This window comes from Pongo abelii, chromosome 10 (genome assembly GCF_028885655.2).
Source record: "Pongo abelii isolate AG06213 chromosome 10, NHGRI_mPonAbe1-v2.0_pri, whole genome shotgun sequence".
Lineage (NCBI taxonomy): Eukaryota > Metazoa > Chordata > Mammalia > Primates > Hominidae > Pongo > Pongo abelii.
This window is the reverse complement of record NC_071995.2, coordinates 54,201,428-54,214,676: the sequence shown is the minus strand read 5'-3', so window position 1 is coordinate 54,214,676 and position 13,249 is coordinate 54,201,428. Positions and strand designations below refer to the sequence as shown.

The following is a 13,249-nucleotide window of genomic DNA, read 5'->3' as shown; positions in this document are numbered from 1 at the left end:
TACCCAGAGGAGTTAGAAAGTGGTGCGGAATATCACTTCAGGGTCGTGTCATGGTCTCTGGGGAGCACAAGATAAGAGGGCATAGAAGACTGCCAAGTAGGAGAAGTGGCCCAGAGGCCCTAAAGAATGATGTGACGAAAGGGGATCTTCGATGAGGGGTTAGTCTGCGGCCCTAATCTGTGGCTAAAGTGGGGTGGGCTGCCGTGTGGGGTTACGTGACCAGAGTGGCAGTGAGACTAATGCCCATGACCCAGAGGCTGTGGCCGGCTCTGTAAGCCTTCATAGTAAGGGCGCAGTTAAGACTTGGATTTCCTGCCATTATACACAGAACTGACAGCTCACAAAGCACTGGATATCAGGCTCCTGCTTTTGCTTTTCTCCCCATATCGGGGTCTGTTAGTATCTATAATATCGTGGCCTCTGCTGACCTCAAATGATCTCCAACAAGCAGCTAACTCTGGCATCATAGCCTGTTGTCCACATGATGTCACCTCCATGGCCGTGAAGCCATTAACCAAAGACATTCCTCAAGAAAGCGCGCCAAGGCGGTAGGAGGATCAGGCAATGATCAGTTTCCATGAGAGCATATTACGGAATTGGCTCCAAGGACCTTCAGAGGTCGAGTCCTGGAGCGTCTCCTTTAGTATTCGCCTCAGAGATAACCCCAAACGTGTTAAGGTCAAAGGGAAAAGCCAAGAGGGAAGTTAACTGAGTTCTCAGGCACCTACTTAGCCACCCGCACTTCCCCGCCCGCCACCCATCCACCGTTAATTAGCCCTAATCCGGGCGGTCCAATCCTCCCCGTCACAACTGCTGTCAAGGGCTAAGGTCCCGCCCCGCTTCCATACCAGACCAATGGCCGGGCCCGGGAAGAGTCCCCTGAGAGGGGCGGGCTCGGGTTCCGGCCAGTGGGCGGGTCCTCCTTGAGGACCCCGGGCTGGGCGCCGCCGCCGGTTCGTCTACTCTTTCCCTCAGCCGCCTCCTTTCAACCTTGTCAACCCGTCGGCGCGGCCTCTGGTGCAGCGGCGGCGGCTCCTGTTCCTGCCGCAGCTCTCTCCCCTTCTTACCTCCCCACCAGATCCCGGAGATCGCTCGCCATGGCTTTACTTACTGCGGCCGCCCGGCTCTTGGGAACCAAGGTGAGCAGCGAGGGGAGGGAGCACGCCGTCCCAGGGTGGGGCTGAGGCGACCGCAGGCCCTCCGGCGCCGGGGTCTCCCTCCCACACCCGTGCGCACCCTGCGCGCCTTAAAGGGCCCTGCGTTTGGCCGGCCGCCAGCCCTGCGTGAAGCTCCCAGGACCATGTGCCGCGCTTCCCTTCTGGCTCCTGGGGGTGAAGTGCACGCCGCCCGCCCTCGGCCCGCAGTCTAGAGCGCGAGAGGAGGCCGACCCTGCTGTCACCCTGCATGTCTGAAATGGGAAGGGATGCGTGGCCCTGAAATAGCAAGGAGCCGAGACAGGAACCTCTGGTAGAGACTAGAGATATGGTGTTTCACTGGAGTTACAGTCAGTTTGGTGGAGGGAGCGGGAGTGAAGAGATGTGCTCACTCTGGAGCAGTGGCTGATTTCGTCTTCTGCTTTGTAGGAAGGGCCTTGTCAGTTCCCGAACTGCCTGTTTCCATTTCTCCAAGCCTATTATTTAAGCCTTCGGTGACCACGCCGAGCACAAGAGTGGGTCCTTCAGGCCCTCCTCTTTGTCCTTGGGACTCTTGCACTTTTTATATAGGAGGAGCTTGGGTGGGGTGGAGCACTTCTGTACAACCTCCTGCATGACTATCATACATGATTGCAGAAACAACCAGAAAGGTGGTTCCACCAAACTGCAGGCCAATAAATGAAGATCCTCGGCAAGAGATACTAATGCCAAGGTCACATGACCATCATACTACTTGCTTACCCAGGTTATGCCGTTGATCTTAAGTCTACTTTATCCAGGAACTTTCTCTCCTTTGGGATCCTTTACTTGGTATTGATTGCCTTTTGGGTCATAGAAATACTGTTGCAGGTAATGATGCCTTCAATTTCAAATTGCAGTACTTTTAGTTCTAAGTAACTTGGCCCTTTTAGACAGAAACTGCTGTGCTGAGGGAGTCCCAGCCCTCCAATCCAAGCAGGGGACAGTCCCACAAGTGACCTTGACTTCTGCAAAGAACTTAGTTTTTCCTGCGGATAATTTAAAGCTGACAGCATCTGAAGGAAAGGAAAGCCTTAGGATGGTTTTGGCTTGCTGTATGTAATTTTTTTTTTTTTTTTTTGAGACAGGATATTGCTCTGTCACTCAAGCTGGAGTCTTGTGGTGTGACCAAGGCTCCCTGCAGCCTCCACCTCCTGGGCTCAAGCAATCCTCCCACTTCAGCTTTTCGAGTAGCTGGGACCACAGGTGTGCACCGCCACGCCTGGCTAATCTTTTTTTATTTTTAGTAGAGGCAGCGTCTCCTTATGTTGCCCAGGCTGGTCTTGAACTCCTGAGCTCAAGTAATCTTCCTGCCTCGGCCTCCCAAAGTGCTGGGATTACAGGTGTGAACCACTGCACCTGGCCTGCTGTGCGTTATTTTTCATGGTTGGCACAAGGTGAAACTTGTAAGATTTACCTTGGTTCTTCCAGGCACCCAGTGGCAAGTACTAGCTGAGCATTTGGGAGATGCTTGTCTTACTTGGCTGTTGCTTCTCCTGCTGCTGGGGAAAAGGGTAAGGAAACCTCTTGGGAAATGAAGCAAGTTCTAGATAGCGTTTTGGCAGAATGGGGGACACTATAATTAGCTCATTTCTGAGCTGCTAACCCAGACCAGATAGTCTAACCCTGCAGTGAATGTGAAAAAGCCTTGGGATTTACCTATTGAATTTATTTTGCTCCTTAAGCCTATAGGGAAGCTCAGAACACTTTTGGGATGACAGAACTACATAATTATGGTACCATTATTTTCCTGTTAGAGATGGCCTGACGATCCTAGTAACCTATCAGTTGAAAGCCATTAGAAGGCTTTTGACCCTTAAAAGTAGGCCAAGTGCAGTGGCTCACACCTGTAATCTCAGCACTTTGGGAGGCAGAGGCGGGTGGATCACCTGAGGTCGGGAATTTGAGACCAGCCTGACCAACATGGAGAAACCCTGTCTCTACGAAAAATACAAAATTAGCCAGGCATGGTGGCACATGCCTGTAATCACAGCTACTTGGGAGGCTGAGGCAGGAGGATCGCTCAAACCCGGGAGGCGGATGTTGTGGTGAGCCCAGATCGCGCCATTGCACTCCAGCCTGGGCAACAAGAGCGAAACTCCGTTTCAAAAAAAAAAAAAGGGTGGGGGGTAGCAAAGCCCAATAATGAGTTTATTGGACTGGAAATCTCCTGAGAAATAAGCAATATGACCAGGATACCAAGAAGCTTGTTGGCTTGTCAGCATTGCTAGCACCTGCCTGTGCTTTCTAGATTAGCCTGTGGATAATGGTAGTCATAATTGGTAATTTTACTTTTGCTAGTAAGGTAGACTTTGGGAGGCAGTAATTTCTCACCAGGGAGAACTGACTCTTACCACTTTGAGTCTCAGCGTCAGGTGTAGTTTTACTTTTCTGAGAAGAAATTTTTTTTTGTTTTGAGATAGAGTCTTGCTCCGTCACTCAGGCTGGAGTGCAATGGCGTAATCTCCGCTCACTGTAACCTCTGCCTCCCAGGCTCAAGCGATTCTCGTGACTCAGCCTCCTGAGTAGCTGGGGTTAGCAGGTGTGCACCACCACGCCCAGCTAATTTTTTGTATTTTTGGTAGAGACGGGGTTTCACCATATTGGCCAGACTGGCGAATTTTTTTAACCTTACTAGGAGACAAAATGTGAATTAGTCATTGTTGTATTGTTCTACTTTCACTGTCAAATAATTTAAATGTTACATAATTTAAAACACCTGAGTTAGAGAGACGCTAACTCAGAGAGCTTTGAGATTATTTGACTTCTTGTTTATCCAAATGCATTAATGCTAAGCAATGGCCTTAGTATTATCTGTGGGTGACTCAGTTTTGTGACATCAAAAATGTCTTTTCACAGATGATCTGGGTTTGGATTTGGGCTAGGAATTGAAGTAGGGCTACAGTTCACTTCTGGACTTTTGAAGTCAACATGCTTAACCAACCCTAGCTAAAGGGAACTGTCTCTTGAGCCACTGAAAATTGCTTCTCCAAGCTAGTATGTTTGAAACTGAGTAAATCAATTCAAAGATGTTTCTAGATTACTTCTAGACTTTTTCAAGACTCTTAAATGCAAAGGAACCAATGGTTTCTTTACACTGGACTTATACCACTGTACAACATCACCTGTATAAGTCCTACTGAGAAATTGGATTCAACAAAACCGAGTTGGTTTTGTCCTGCAAAATATTTAGTTAGGTTTTAAAGCCCAAATTTTTTAAAGGTAAGGGCTCATATCTCTGTGCCTTCACTTTGACTATCAGCCTACCCAAAGTAATGGTGATTCCTTGATACTAGAATGGCAGGGGAAGCCTTATGGGGTGTTAGTGGTGAGATGACTGCATTTGGTCTTCCTAGTGGCCTTTAGGTTGGTAGCAGGTGAATAAATGCATGGGGAGGCAGCAAGAATACTATGGTAGGTAGCAGTGATAGAGTTGGCACTCCTGACTTAAAATCCAAGGGGCAGCAGAAGGGAAACCAGACTTGGTGGATTTCAATAAAGCCACACAATAATTCTTTCTGCCCTGTGTCAATACTTTATGCAACAGAGTAGGATGTGAAATTTAAAACAGTAATGAGGCAACTGTAGCAATAGATCTTTCTTAGCATCTGATTATCTTTCAGTTCTGGCTTCAACTGTGCTTCAACTGCACAAATTCCTTAGTTTTCTGTTTTGGGTTTTTTTTTTTGGTGGGGGGCTGGAGTGCAGTGGTGCGAACATGGCTTGCTATTACTACAGCCTCAACCTCATGGGCTCAAGCAATCCTCTTGAGTAGCTGGGACCACAGACACGCACAGCCATGCCTGGCTAATTTTTTTGTAGTTTTTTTAGAGACAGGGTTTTGCCATGTTGTCCAGGCTGGTTTCGAACTCCTGGGCTCAAGCAGTCCACCAGTCTCAGCTTCCCAAAGTGCTGAGATTACAGGCGTGAGCCACTGCACCCAGCCCTGTGTATTTCTTTTAACATGATGCTAATTTAAAAGGTCTGTAAACTCACAGTGGGCATTGTCACCTGTAATGCTTGCTTATGTCGCAGTTTCCTGGATCCTACCTTCAGATTATGATTCTGCAGAGTAAGATGGGGTCTGGAAAAGTTTCTTGTAAATCCCTAAAGTGTCAGGGAGAACTTCTTTTTTTGTTTGTTTGTTTTTTGTTTTTTTTTTGAGACAGAGTTTCGTTCTGTCGCCCAGGCTAGAGTGCGGTGGCTCGATCCCGGCTCACTGCAAGCTCCGCCTCCGGGGTTCACGCCATTCTCCTGCCTCAGCCTCCGGAGTAGCTGGGACTGTAGGCTCCCACCACCGCGCCCCGCTAATTTTTTTGTGTTTTTAGTAGAGACAGGGTTTCACCGCGTTAGCCAGGATGGTCTCGATCTCCTGACCTCATGATCCGCCCGCCTCCGCCTCCCAAAGTGCTGGGATTACAGGTGTGAGCCGCCGCGCCCGGCCGTAAAACTTCTAAGAACTTCTAGCAGAAGTAAGGGAATAGTTTCTAATTCCTGAGAAAGTATTATGATGACAGATCCTATATTCTTTATTCACTAGTATATACTTAGTGTACACATAATAAGTAGATGTTCAATAATTTTTTTTTTTTTTTCTTGAGATGGAGTCTCGCTCTGTCACCCAGGCTGGCGTGCAGTGGTGTGATCTTGGCTCACTGTAACCTCTGCCTCCCAGGTTCAAGCGATTCTCCTGCCTCAGCCTCCCTAGTAGCTGGGACTACAGGCGCATGCCACCACGCCGGGCTAATTTTTGTATTTTTAGTAGAGATGGGGTTTCACCATGTTGGCCAGGATGGTCTTGAACTCCTGACCTCGTGATCCACCTGCCTCAGCCTCCCAAAATGCTGGGATTACAGGCATGAGCCACCGTGCCCGGCCAAGAAATATTTATTAGCTAGGCATGATGGCTTATGTCTATAATTCCAGCACTTTGGGAGGCTGAGGTAGGAGAATCACTTGAGCCCAGTTGTTTGAGATCAGCCTGGCAACATAGCAAGACCTTGTCTCTTAAAAAAAAAAAAAATGTTCATTAAATTAAAGTACAATAAGTGTTGGCCGGGCACAGTGGCTCACACCTGTAATCCCAGCCCTTTGGGAGACTGAGGTGGGCAGATCACTTGAGGTCAGGAGTTCGAGACCAGCCTGGCCAACATGGTGAAACCCCGTCTCTACTAAAAATATAAAAATTAGCCAATCGTGGTGGCAGCTGCCTGTAATCCCAGCTACTAGGGAGGCTGAGGCACAAGAATTGCTTGAATCCGGGTGGCAGAGGTTGCAGTGAGCTGAGATCATGCCACTGCACTCCAGCCTGGGCAATAGAGTGAGACTCGTCTCAACAAAAGAACAGTAAGTGTTCCTACTGAAAGGAAAGTTTAATACTTGTGATTCCTGGCTGGGCACGGTGGCAGGCACCTATAATCCCAGCTACTCGGGAGGCTGAGGCAGGAGAATGGCTTGAACCCAGGGGGTGGAGGTTTCAGTGAGCCGAGATCGCACCACTGCACTCCAGCCTGGGTGACAGAGACTCTGTCTCAAAAAACAAAAATAGACTTGTGATTCCTTTCTGAAGATGGAAGCTGGAGGAGTATCTTTTGCAGTCCTCCTGAGTGCAGTGCATCTTTTTTTTTTTTTTTGAGACGGAGTCTTGCTCTGTTGCCCAGGCTGGAGTACAGTGGCATGATCTCGGCTCACTGCAACCTCTGCCTCCTGGGTTCAAGCAATTGTCCTTTCTCAGCCTCCCGATTAGCTGAGATTACAGGTGTGCGCCACCACGCCCGACTAATTTTTGCATTTTTAGTAGAGACAGGGTTTCACCATCTTGGCCAGACTGGTCTTGAACCCCTCACCTCAGGTGATCGGCCTACCTTGGGCTCCCAAAGTGCTGGGATTACAGGCATGAGCCACTGCACCTGGCCATGATCAGTGACTATTCACGTGAAGAGACTGTTGGGAAATGACAGTTAGGTAGAATTATTAAGGAAATGTCTGTAAGTATGAAGGAGGTCAAAGTATGAAATCTGTAGATTGCTCAGGCTTTTAAGTGGCCTGACCATGTAGTGCCAAACCGACTTCCAGTATCACCATTGTGAAACACACACATTAAATGGCTTTAGTTCTCTGACCTGGTTCTGGGGAGAGAGGAGCCTTTGTCCTATTTGTGTTAGTGTTCTCTGAATGCAAGTTGTTCCTTCTGCATTGGAAGTGTCTGTAGCACAGGATTTTTTCCTACTGGTTATTAGTGTATTGTGTTGCTCCATCAGCTAAGCCAGTCCTGCTGGCTTGGCAAGCTCTGATCTTTTGTTGATGAAGGACGAAGTCCCTGTTAAAATCAGGAGCTTCTTCCCCAAGGTTTTTCTGTTTTGTTTCCTAATTTTTTTTAGTATTATTATTATTATTTTGAGACGGAGTCTTGCTCTGTCACCCAGGCTGGAGTGCAGTGGCGCAATCTCAGCTCACTGCAACCTCCGTCTCCCGGGTCCAAGCGATTCTCCTGCCTCAGCCTCCCGAGTAGCTGGGACTGCAGGCATGTGCCACCACGCCTGGCTAATTTTTGTATTTTTAGTAGAGATGGGGTTTCACCATGTTGGCCAGGCTGGTCTTGAACTCCTGACATCAGGTGATCCACCCACCTTAGCCTCCCAAGGTGTTGGGATTACAGGCGTGAGCCACCGCGTCCAGCCTGTTTTCTAATTTTTTAAATTATTTTTTGTAGAGACAGAGTCTTGCTTTTTAATTCAGAAATGCTGGGATTATAGGCATGAGCCACTGCGCCCAGCCTCCCCCGAGGTTTTAATGTTATGTGGATGTGTGGTAGGACATATCCTGGATATGCGGAAGGACAGACAGAGTCTGGATGTACCTAGGATGGAGAATCAAAGAAAATTTGGCTTCTTGACTGTAGGGTGAGGGTGCTAGATGTGGAACAGTGATGGTAATAGGCTAAGGAGTAAGAGGAAAATAACCTATATTGAGTAAGTGGGGTTTTTTTGTTTTGTTTTGTTTTTTGAGACAGAGTCTCCTCTGCTGCCCAGGCTGGAGTGCAGTAGAACAATCTCAGCTCAGTGCAGCTTCAGCCTCCTGGGTTCAAGCGACTCTTCTGCCTCAGCCTCCTGTTTGAAATGCTGTTCCCTGGTGCCATAAAGAAATAGCACTTGAACATAAATTTAATTAATTTAATTTAATTTACTCAGCAAGGCCTTTTTTTCTTTTGAGACGGAGTCTCGCTCTGTCGCCCAGGCTGGAGTGCAGTGGCGCGAACTCGGCTCACTGCAAGCTCTGCCTTCCAGGTTCACACCATTCTCCTGCCTCAGCCTCCTGAGTAGCTGGGACTACAGGCACCCGCCATGACGCCCGGCTAATTTTTTTTTTTTTTTTTTTTGTATTTTTTTAGTAGAGATGGGGTTTCACCCTGTTAGCCAGGATGGTCTCGCTCTCCTGACATCACGATCCGCCCACCTTGGCCTCCCAAAGTGCTGGGATTACAGGCGTGAGCCACCGCGCCCGGCCATCAAGGCCATTTTTATACTTTCTGCAGAAAGAGTACGCGCCAGCAGTTTTGCCACGAGAGTACACTGAGCAAAGGAGACAGGGTCATTTATACCCTGACGCATCCACCCTACTGCTGTGTCCAGTTCCAGTTTCCATTGGCTGGAATGGGACCTCACATTTTGTATTTGTCCTGATTGGCTAGCAACTTAGAATTTTTTTTTTTTTTTTTTTTTAGACCAAGTCTCGCTCTGTCAGCCAGGCTGGGGTGCAGTGGCACAATCTTGGCTCGCTGCAGGCTCCACCTCCCGGAGCTTCTCCTGCCTCAGCCTCCCGAGTGGCTGGGACTACAGGCACCTGCCACCACACCTGGCTAATTTTTTGTATTTTTTAATAGAGACGGGGTTTCACCATGTTAGCCAAGATGGTCTTGATCGCCTGACCCTGTGATCCGCCTGCCTTGGCCTCCCAAAGTGCGGGGATTACAGGCGTGAGCCACGGTGCCCAGCCGCAACTTAGAACTTTTTAAAAGAGGCAAAGGCAGAGGAGAACAGGAAGGTGTGAGTCACCATACCTGGCCTCTTTTAATTTTTATATTTTTTCATCTTACCACATTTGAGGGCTACAGCCCACCTCTGTCAATAATGGCAGACTCACTAGAGGAGTTCTTGTAAGGGGTGGCAACAAATGAGCTCTTAGTGATTGTGGGGGAAAAACCTCTTCGTGATTGTGATAACGCCACCTCCACCCTATAGAGAATACTGGCTGTCAGACATTGTGAGCCAGGCCCTTGTCTTTGGAAGTAGCCCTCTCCATCTCTCCCCATGAAGGAGCTGACCTATTGAGTGAGATGACTGCCTGATTCTCCTGAGAGCTGCTGTTCCAGTAAGGTGACTCTACAGGTGGCATGCATCCAGAAGCCAAAAGCCCAACTGTCACACCTCCAGGGTTAGGGGAGAATCTGGGAGGTAGAAGTTCAGGGATGATTCAGAGGTTTGTAATCTACCTGTCTCATCAATGAACATAACCTGAATGTACTGTTCAGAGCCATTCAGCAGCTTTCTTTGGCAGCCACAGGGTAGAGGAAATGAAATGTAGCCTTTGATGTTACAGTCCTCAAGCACCTCCTGTCTAGAGTCATTTGGTCTGCTGGTGGCCATTAGGGTTAGTTAAATTTGTTTCCTCTCCCTGAGACTCCTCCCTTCTTGGTCAAGAAACCCTTAAAAAGAAAACTGGTATCTTTTCCTTGATGGCTGTTAAAAAAAAAAAAAGAAAGAAAGAAAGAAAAGAAGGAAAGAAAATTGGGACTTTATTTTGTATTCCACAGCTGGAAGCAATTATCCATTCACCTCTGCCTCAGGCTTGACTGCCTCTTTCCCGGGATCCAACTCCCAGGAAGTTCTGACACTTGGTGGTAGGTGATAGGCCAACACATTTCTAAGAAACAAATATTTACTGAATTCAGCTATGCACAAGGCACTGTTCTCTAGATGCCTTTATGAAAATTATTTTATTTAGTTTACTTAACTACTCTGAAATTGGCTTTTATTATTACCATTTTAGAAATGTAAAAACTGAGTCTTAGAAATTAGGTTACATAGCCAAGATAACACAGTGGGAAAGTGGCAGAACATTAATTTAGGACTTGGTCCTTGGTAACTCCATATCTAAACTGTTTGGATTCAGTAGGTCTGAGGCCCAAGAAATGTGAATACTTCTGGCGAGGAGGTCACATTTTAAGTAACAAGACTTGACTACTTTTGCATATATGTCCTTATTGGAGCCTGAGAATCAGACTCTGAGTTAAGTAGTTTGTTATCTTAATTATGGAAATGGGAAGAGAAATAGTAGTTAATTGTTTTCCTTTGGTTGTCTTAGTTAATTAGTAATGGAGCTAGGACTAGAGCCCAGACTTCCTTTCCTAACTCCAAATCAAGTGCTCTGTACTCTACATCATTAGATAAAGTTGTCCTAAATTGAATTTTTTCTACTCTACCCTTTTGAGCAATCTTACCAATGAATTGCTGCCTTTAAAATTCCTCTGAAAACTTTTTTTTTTTAAGCTTCAGGTTTAGCAAAAAATATGACTGAACCTGACACTGAAGGGTGCTAGAAAGTGTCTGTCAGGCTGAGCGCGGTGGCTCACACCTGTAATCCCAGCACTTTGGGAGGCCGAGGTGGTGGATCATGAGGTCAGAAGTTCGAGACCAGTCTGGCCAACATAGTGAAACCCCATCTCTACTAAAAATACAAAAAATTAGCCGGGTGTGTTGGTGTGCACCTGTAATCTTAGCTATTCAGGAGGCTGAGGCAGGAGAATCGTGTGAACCCGGGAAAGGGAGGTTGCAATGAGTTGAAATCGTGCCATTGCACTCCAGCCGGGTGACAGTGCGAGACTCCTTCTCAAAAACAAACAAACAAAAAACAGAAAATCTGCCGGGCACCGTGGCTCATGCCTGTAATCCCAGCACTTCGGGAGGCTGAGGCAAGTGGATCATTTGAGGTCAGGAGTTTGAGACCAGCCTGGCCAATGTGGTGAAACCCTGTCTCTACTAAAAAACTACAAAAATTAGCTGGGCATGGTGGTGGGTGCTTGTAGTCCTGGCTACTCGCTAGGCTGAGGCAGGAGAATCGCTTGAACCTGGGAGGCGGAGGTTGCAGTGAGCCGAGATCAAGCCACTGCACTCAGCCTGGGCAACAGAGCAAGACTCTGTCTCAAAACAAAACAGAAAGTTCGCTGGTTGCAGTGGCTCATGCCTGTAATCTCAGCACTATGGGAGACTGAGGTAGGAGGATCGCTTGAGCCCAGGAGTTCAAAGCCAGCCGGGGCAATATAGCAAGACCCCCTGTCTCTATAAGAAAAGTTTAAAAGATAAAATTAGCTGGCCGGATGCGATGGCTCACGCCTGTAATCCCAGCACTTTGGGAGGCTGAGGTGGGCGGATCACGAGGTCAGGAGATCAAGACCATCCTGGCTAACACAGTGAAACCCCGCCTCTACTAAAATACAGAAAATTAGCTAGGCGTGGTGGCGGGCGCCTGTAGTCCCAGCTACTTGGGAGCCTGAGGCAGGAGAATGGCGTTGAACCTGGGAGGCAGAGCTTGCAGTGAGCCGAGATCGCGCCACTGCACTCCAGCCTGGGTGACAGAGTGAGACTCCGTCCCAAAAAATAAAATAAAATAAAATTAAATTAAAAAAAAATCACCACAGCAAACAACCACCCTCAATTAAAAGGTCTCCTGCTGGGCTGATGTAGTTTCTGGGACATGGGGCCTCTATAATAGGCAATCTGTGGGACTCTAAACCATGGAATAGCTTGAACAAGGTTAACTCTGTAGAACAATAGTTTGAACTTATTAACATGTTTTCTTTGCCCACTTTTTTTGTGAAAGAAAGGGCAAAGTTACATCTTCAGTGCTGGGTTCAGCTTCCTGTTTGCCCATGTAGGGTGCAAGGGCTATGAAGGGCTGTTTGTGTTACCTATTTCTTGCTCAAATGATCCTCAGTAAGATAGAGGAGACTCTAGGAAGTTAAGAAAAGGAGTTAAGGACAGCCCTGGTAACAAGTTGAGGTGTTCCTCCTTTGCTTTAGGAACATACTGGCTTGGTCTATGCTCTCTGAATTTACCTTTGGATTGATTCTTTTAAAAGTAATCTTTTCTGGCTGGGTGCAGCGGTGCATACCTGTAATCCCAGCACTTTGGGAGGCTGAGAATGGAGGATCGCTTGAGCCCAGGATCACTCGAGACCAGCCTGGGCAACATAGCAAGACCCCATCTCTACAAAAAAAAATTTTTTTTTTTAATTAGCTGGGCTTGGTGATGTGCGCCTGTAATCCCGGCTACTCAGGAGGCTGAGGTGGAAGTATCACTTGAGCCCAGGAATTGAAGGCTACAGTGAGCTATTAACATGCCACTAAACTCCAGGCTGGGGGAAACAGTGACCTTTCTGAAGGGCCTCTTTTCATTCCTCCTCTCCGTCCCAACAGAAATAGGGGAACTAAATTTTAAAAATTCTAAAAATCTGGGAGGCCGAGGTAGGCATATCACCAGATGTCAGGAGTTTGAGACCAGCCTGGACAACATGATGAAACTCTGTCTCTACTAAAAATACAAAAATTAGCCAAGCATGGTGGCGTGTGCCTGTAATCCCTGCTACTAAGGAGGCTGAGGCACAAGAATCACTTGAACCCGGGAGCCAGAGATCGTGCCACTGCACTCCAGCCTGGGCGACAGAATGAGACTCCATCTCAAAAAAAAAAAAAAAAATTCTAAAAAGCCTTCAGCCCTATAGAACTCTCACCCCAGGCAGGTAGCACTTTTTTGCACAGAGAGCAGTGCAGTAGTTACTAGAAAAGGTGTCTCTAGTCTTTTGACAAAAGGACAGGTACAGCCTTGCTCCAGGATTAGTTTATTTCTGTGTGTAATCTTCTACGTTTGCAAAGCACTTTTATGTCCACTGTAATTTAATTATCATGGGACTATTCTGTGAGGTGTGTGGTGAGTATTAGAGCCATTTTATAGAGCAGGAAACTTAGGCTTAATTTGATTATCTCAATTTGTTTTCAAAATCTAGTACAGAAAAATTAATTT

At 47.3% G+C, this 13,249-nt stretch overlaps 1 protein-coding gene across 1 annotated transcript in view; it reads left to right on the top strand.

The window, feature by feature from the left end:
• Positions 1–838: 838 nt before the first annotated feature.
• Positions 839–13,249, top strand: part of CS (citrate synthase) — a 29,174-nt gene continuing 16,763 nt past the window's right edge. The window contains exon 1 of the mRNA XM_024256408.2: positions 839–1,139. Within this exon, the coding sequence (XP_024112176.1) occupies positions 1,098–1,139 (42 nt within the window). The 5' untranslated portion in view covers positions 839–1,097. The remainder of the gene's footprint in view (positions 1,140–13,249) is intronic.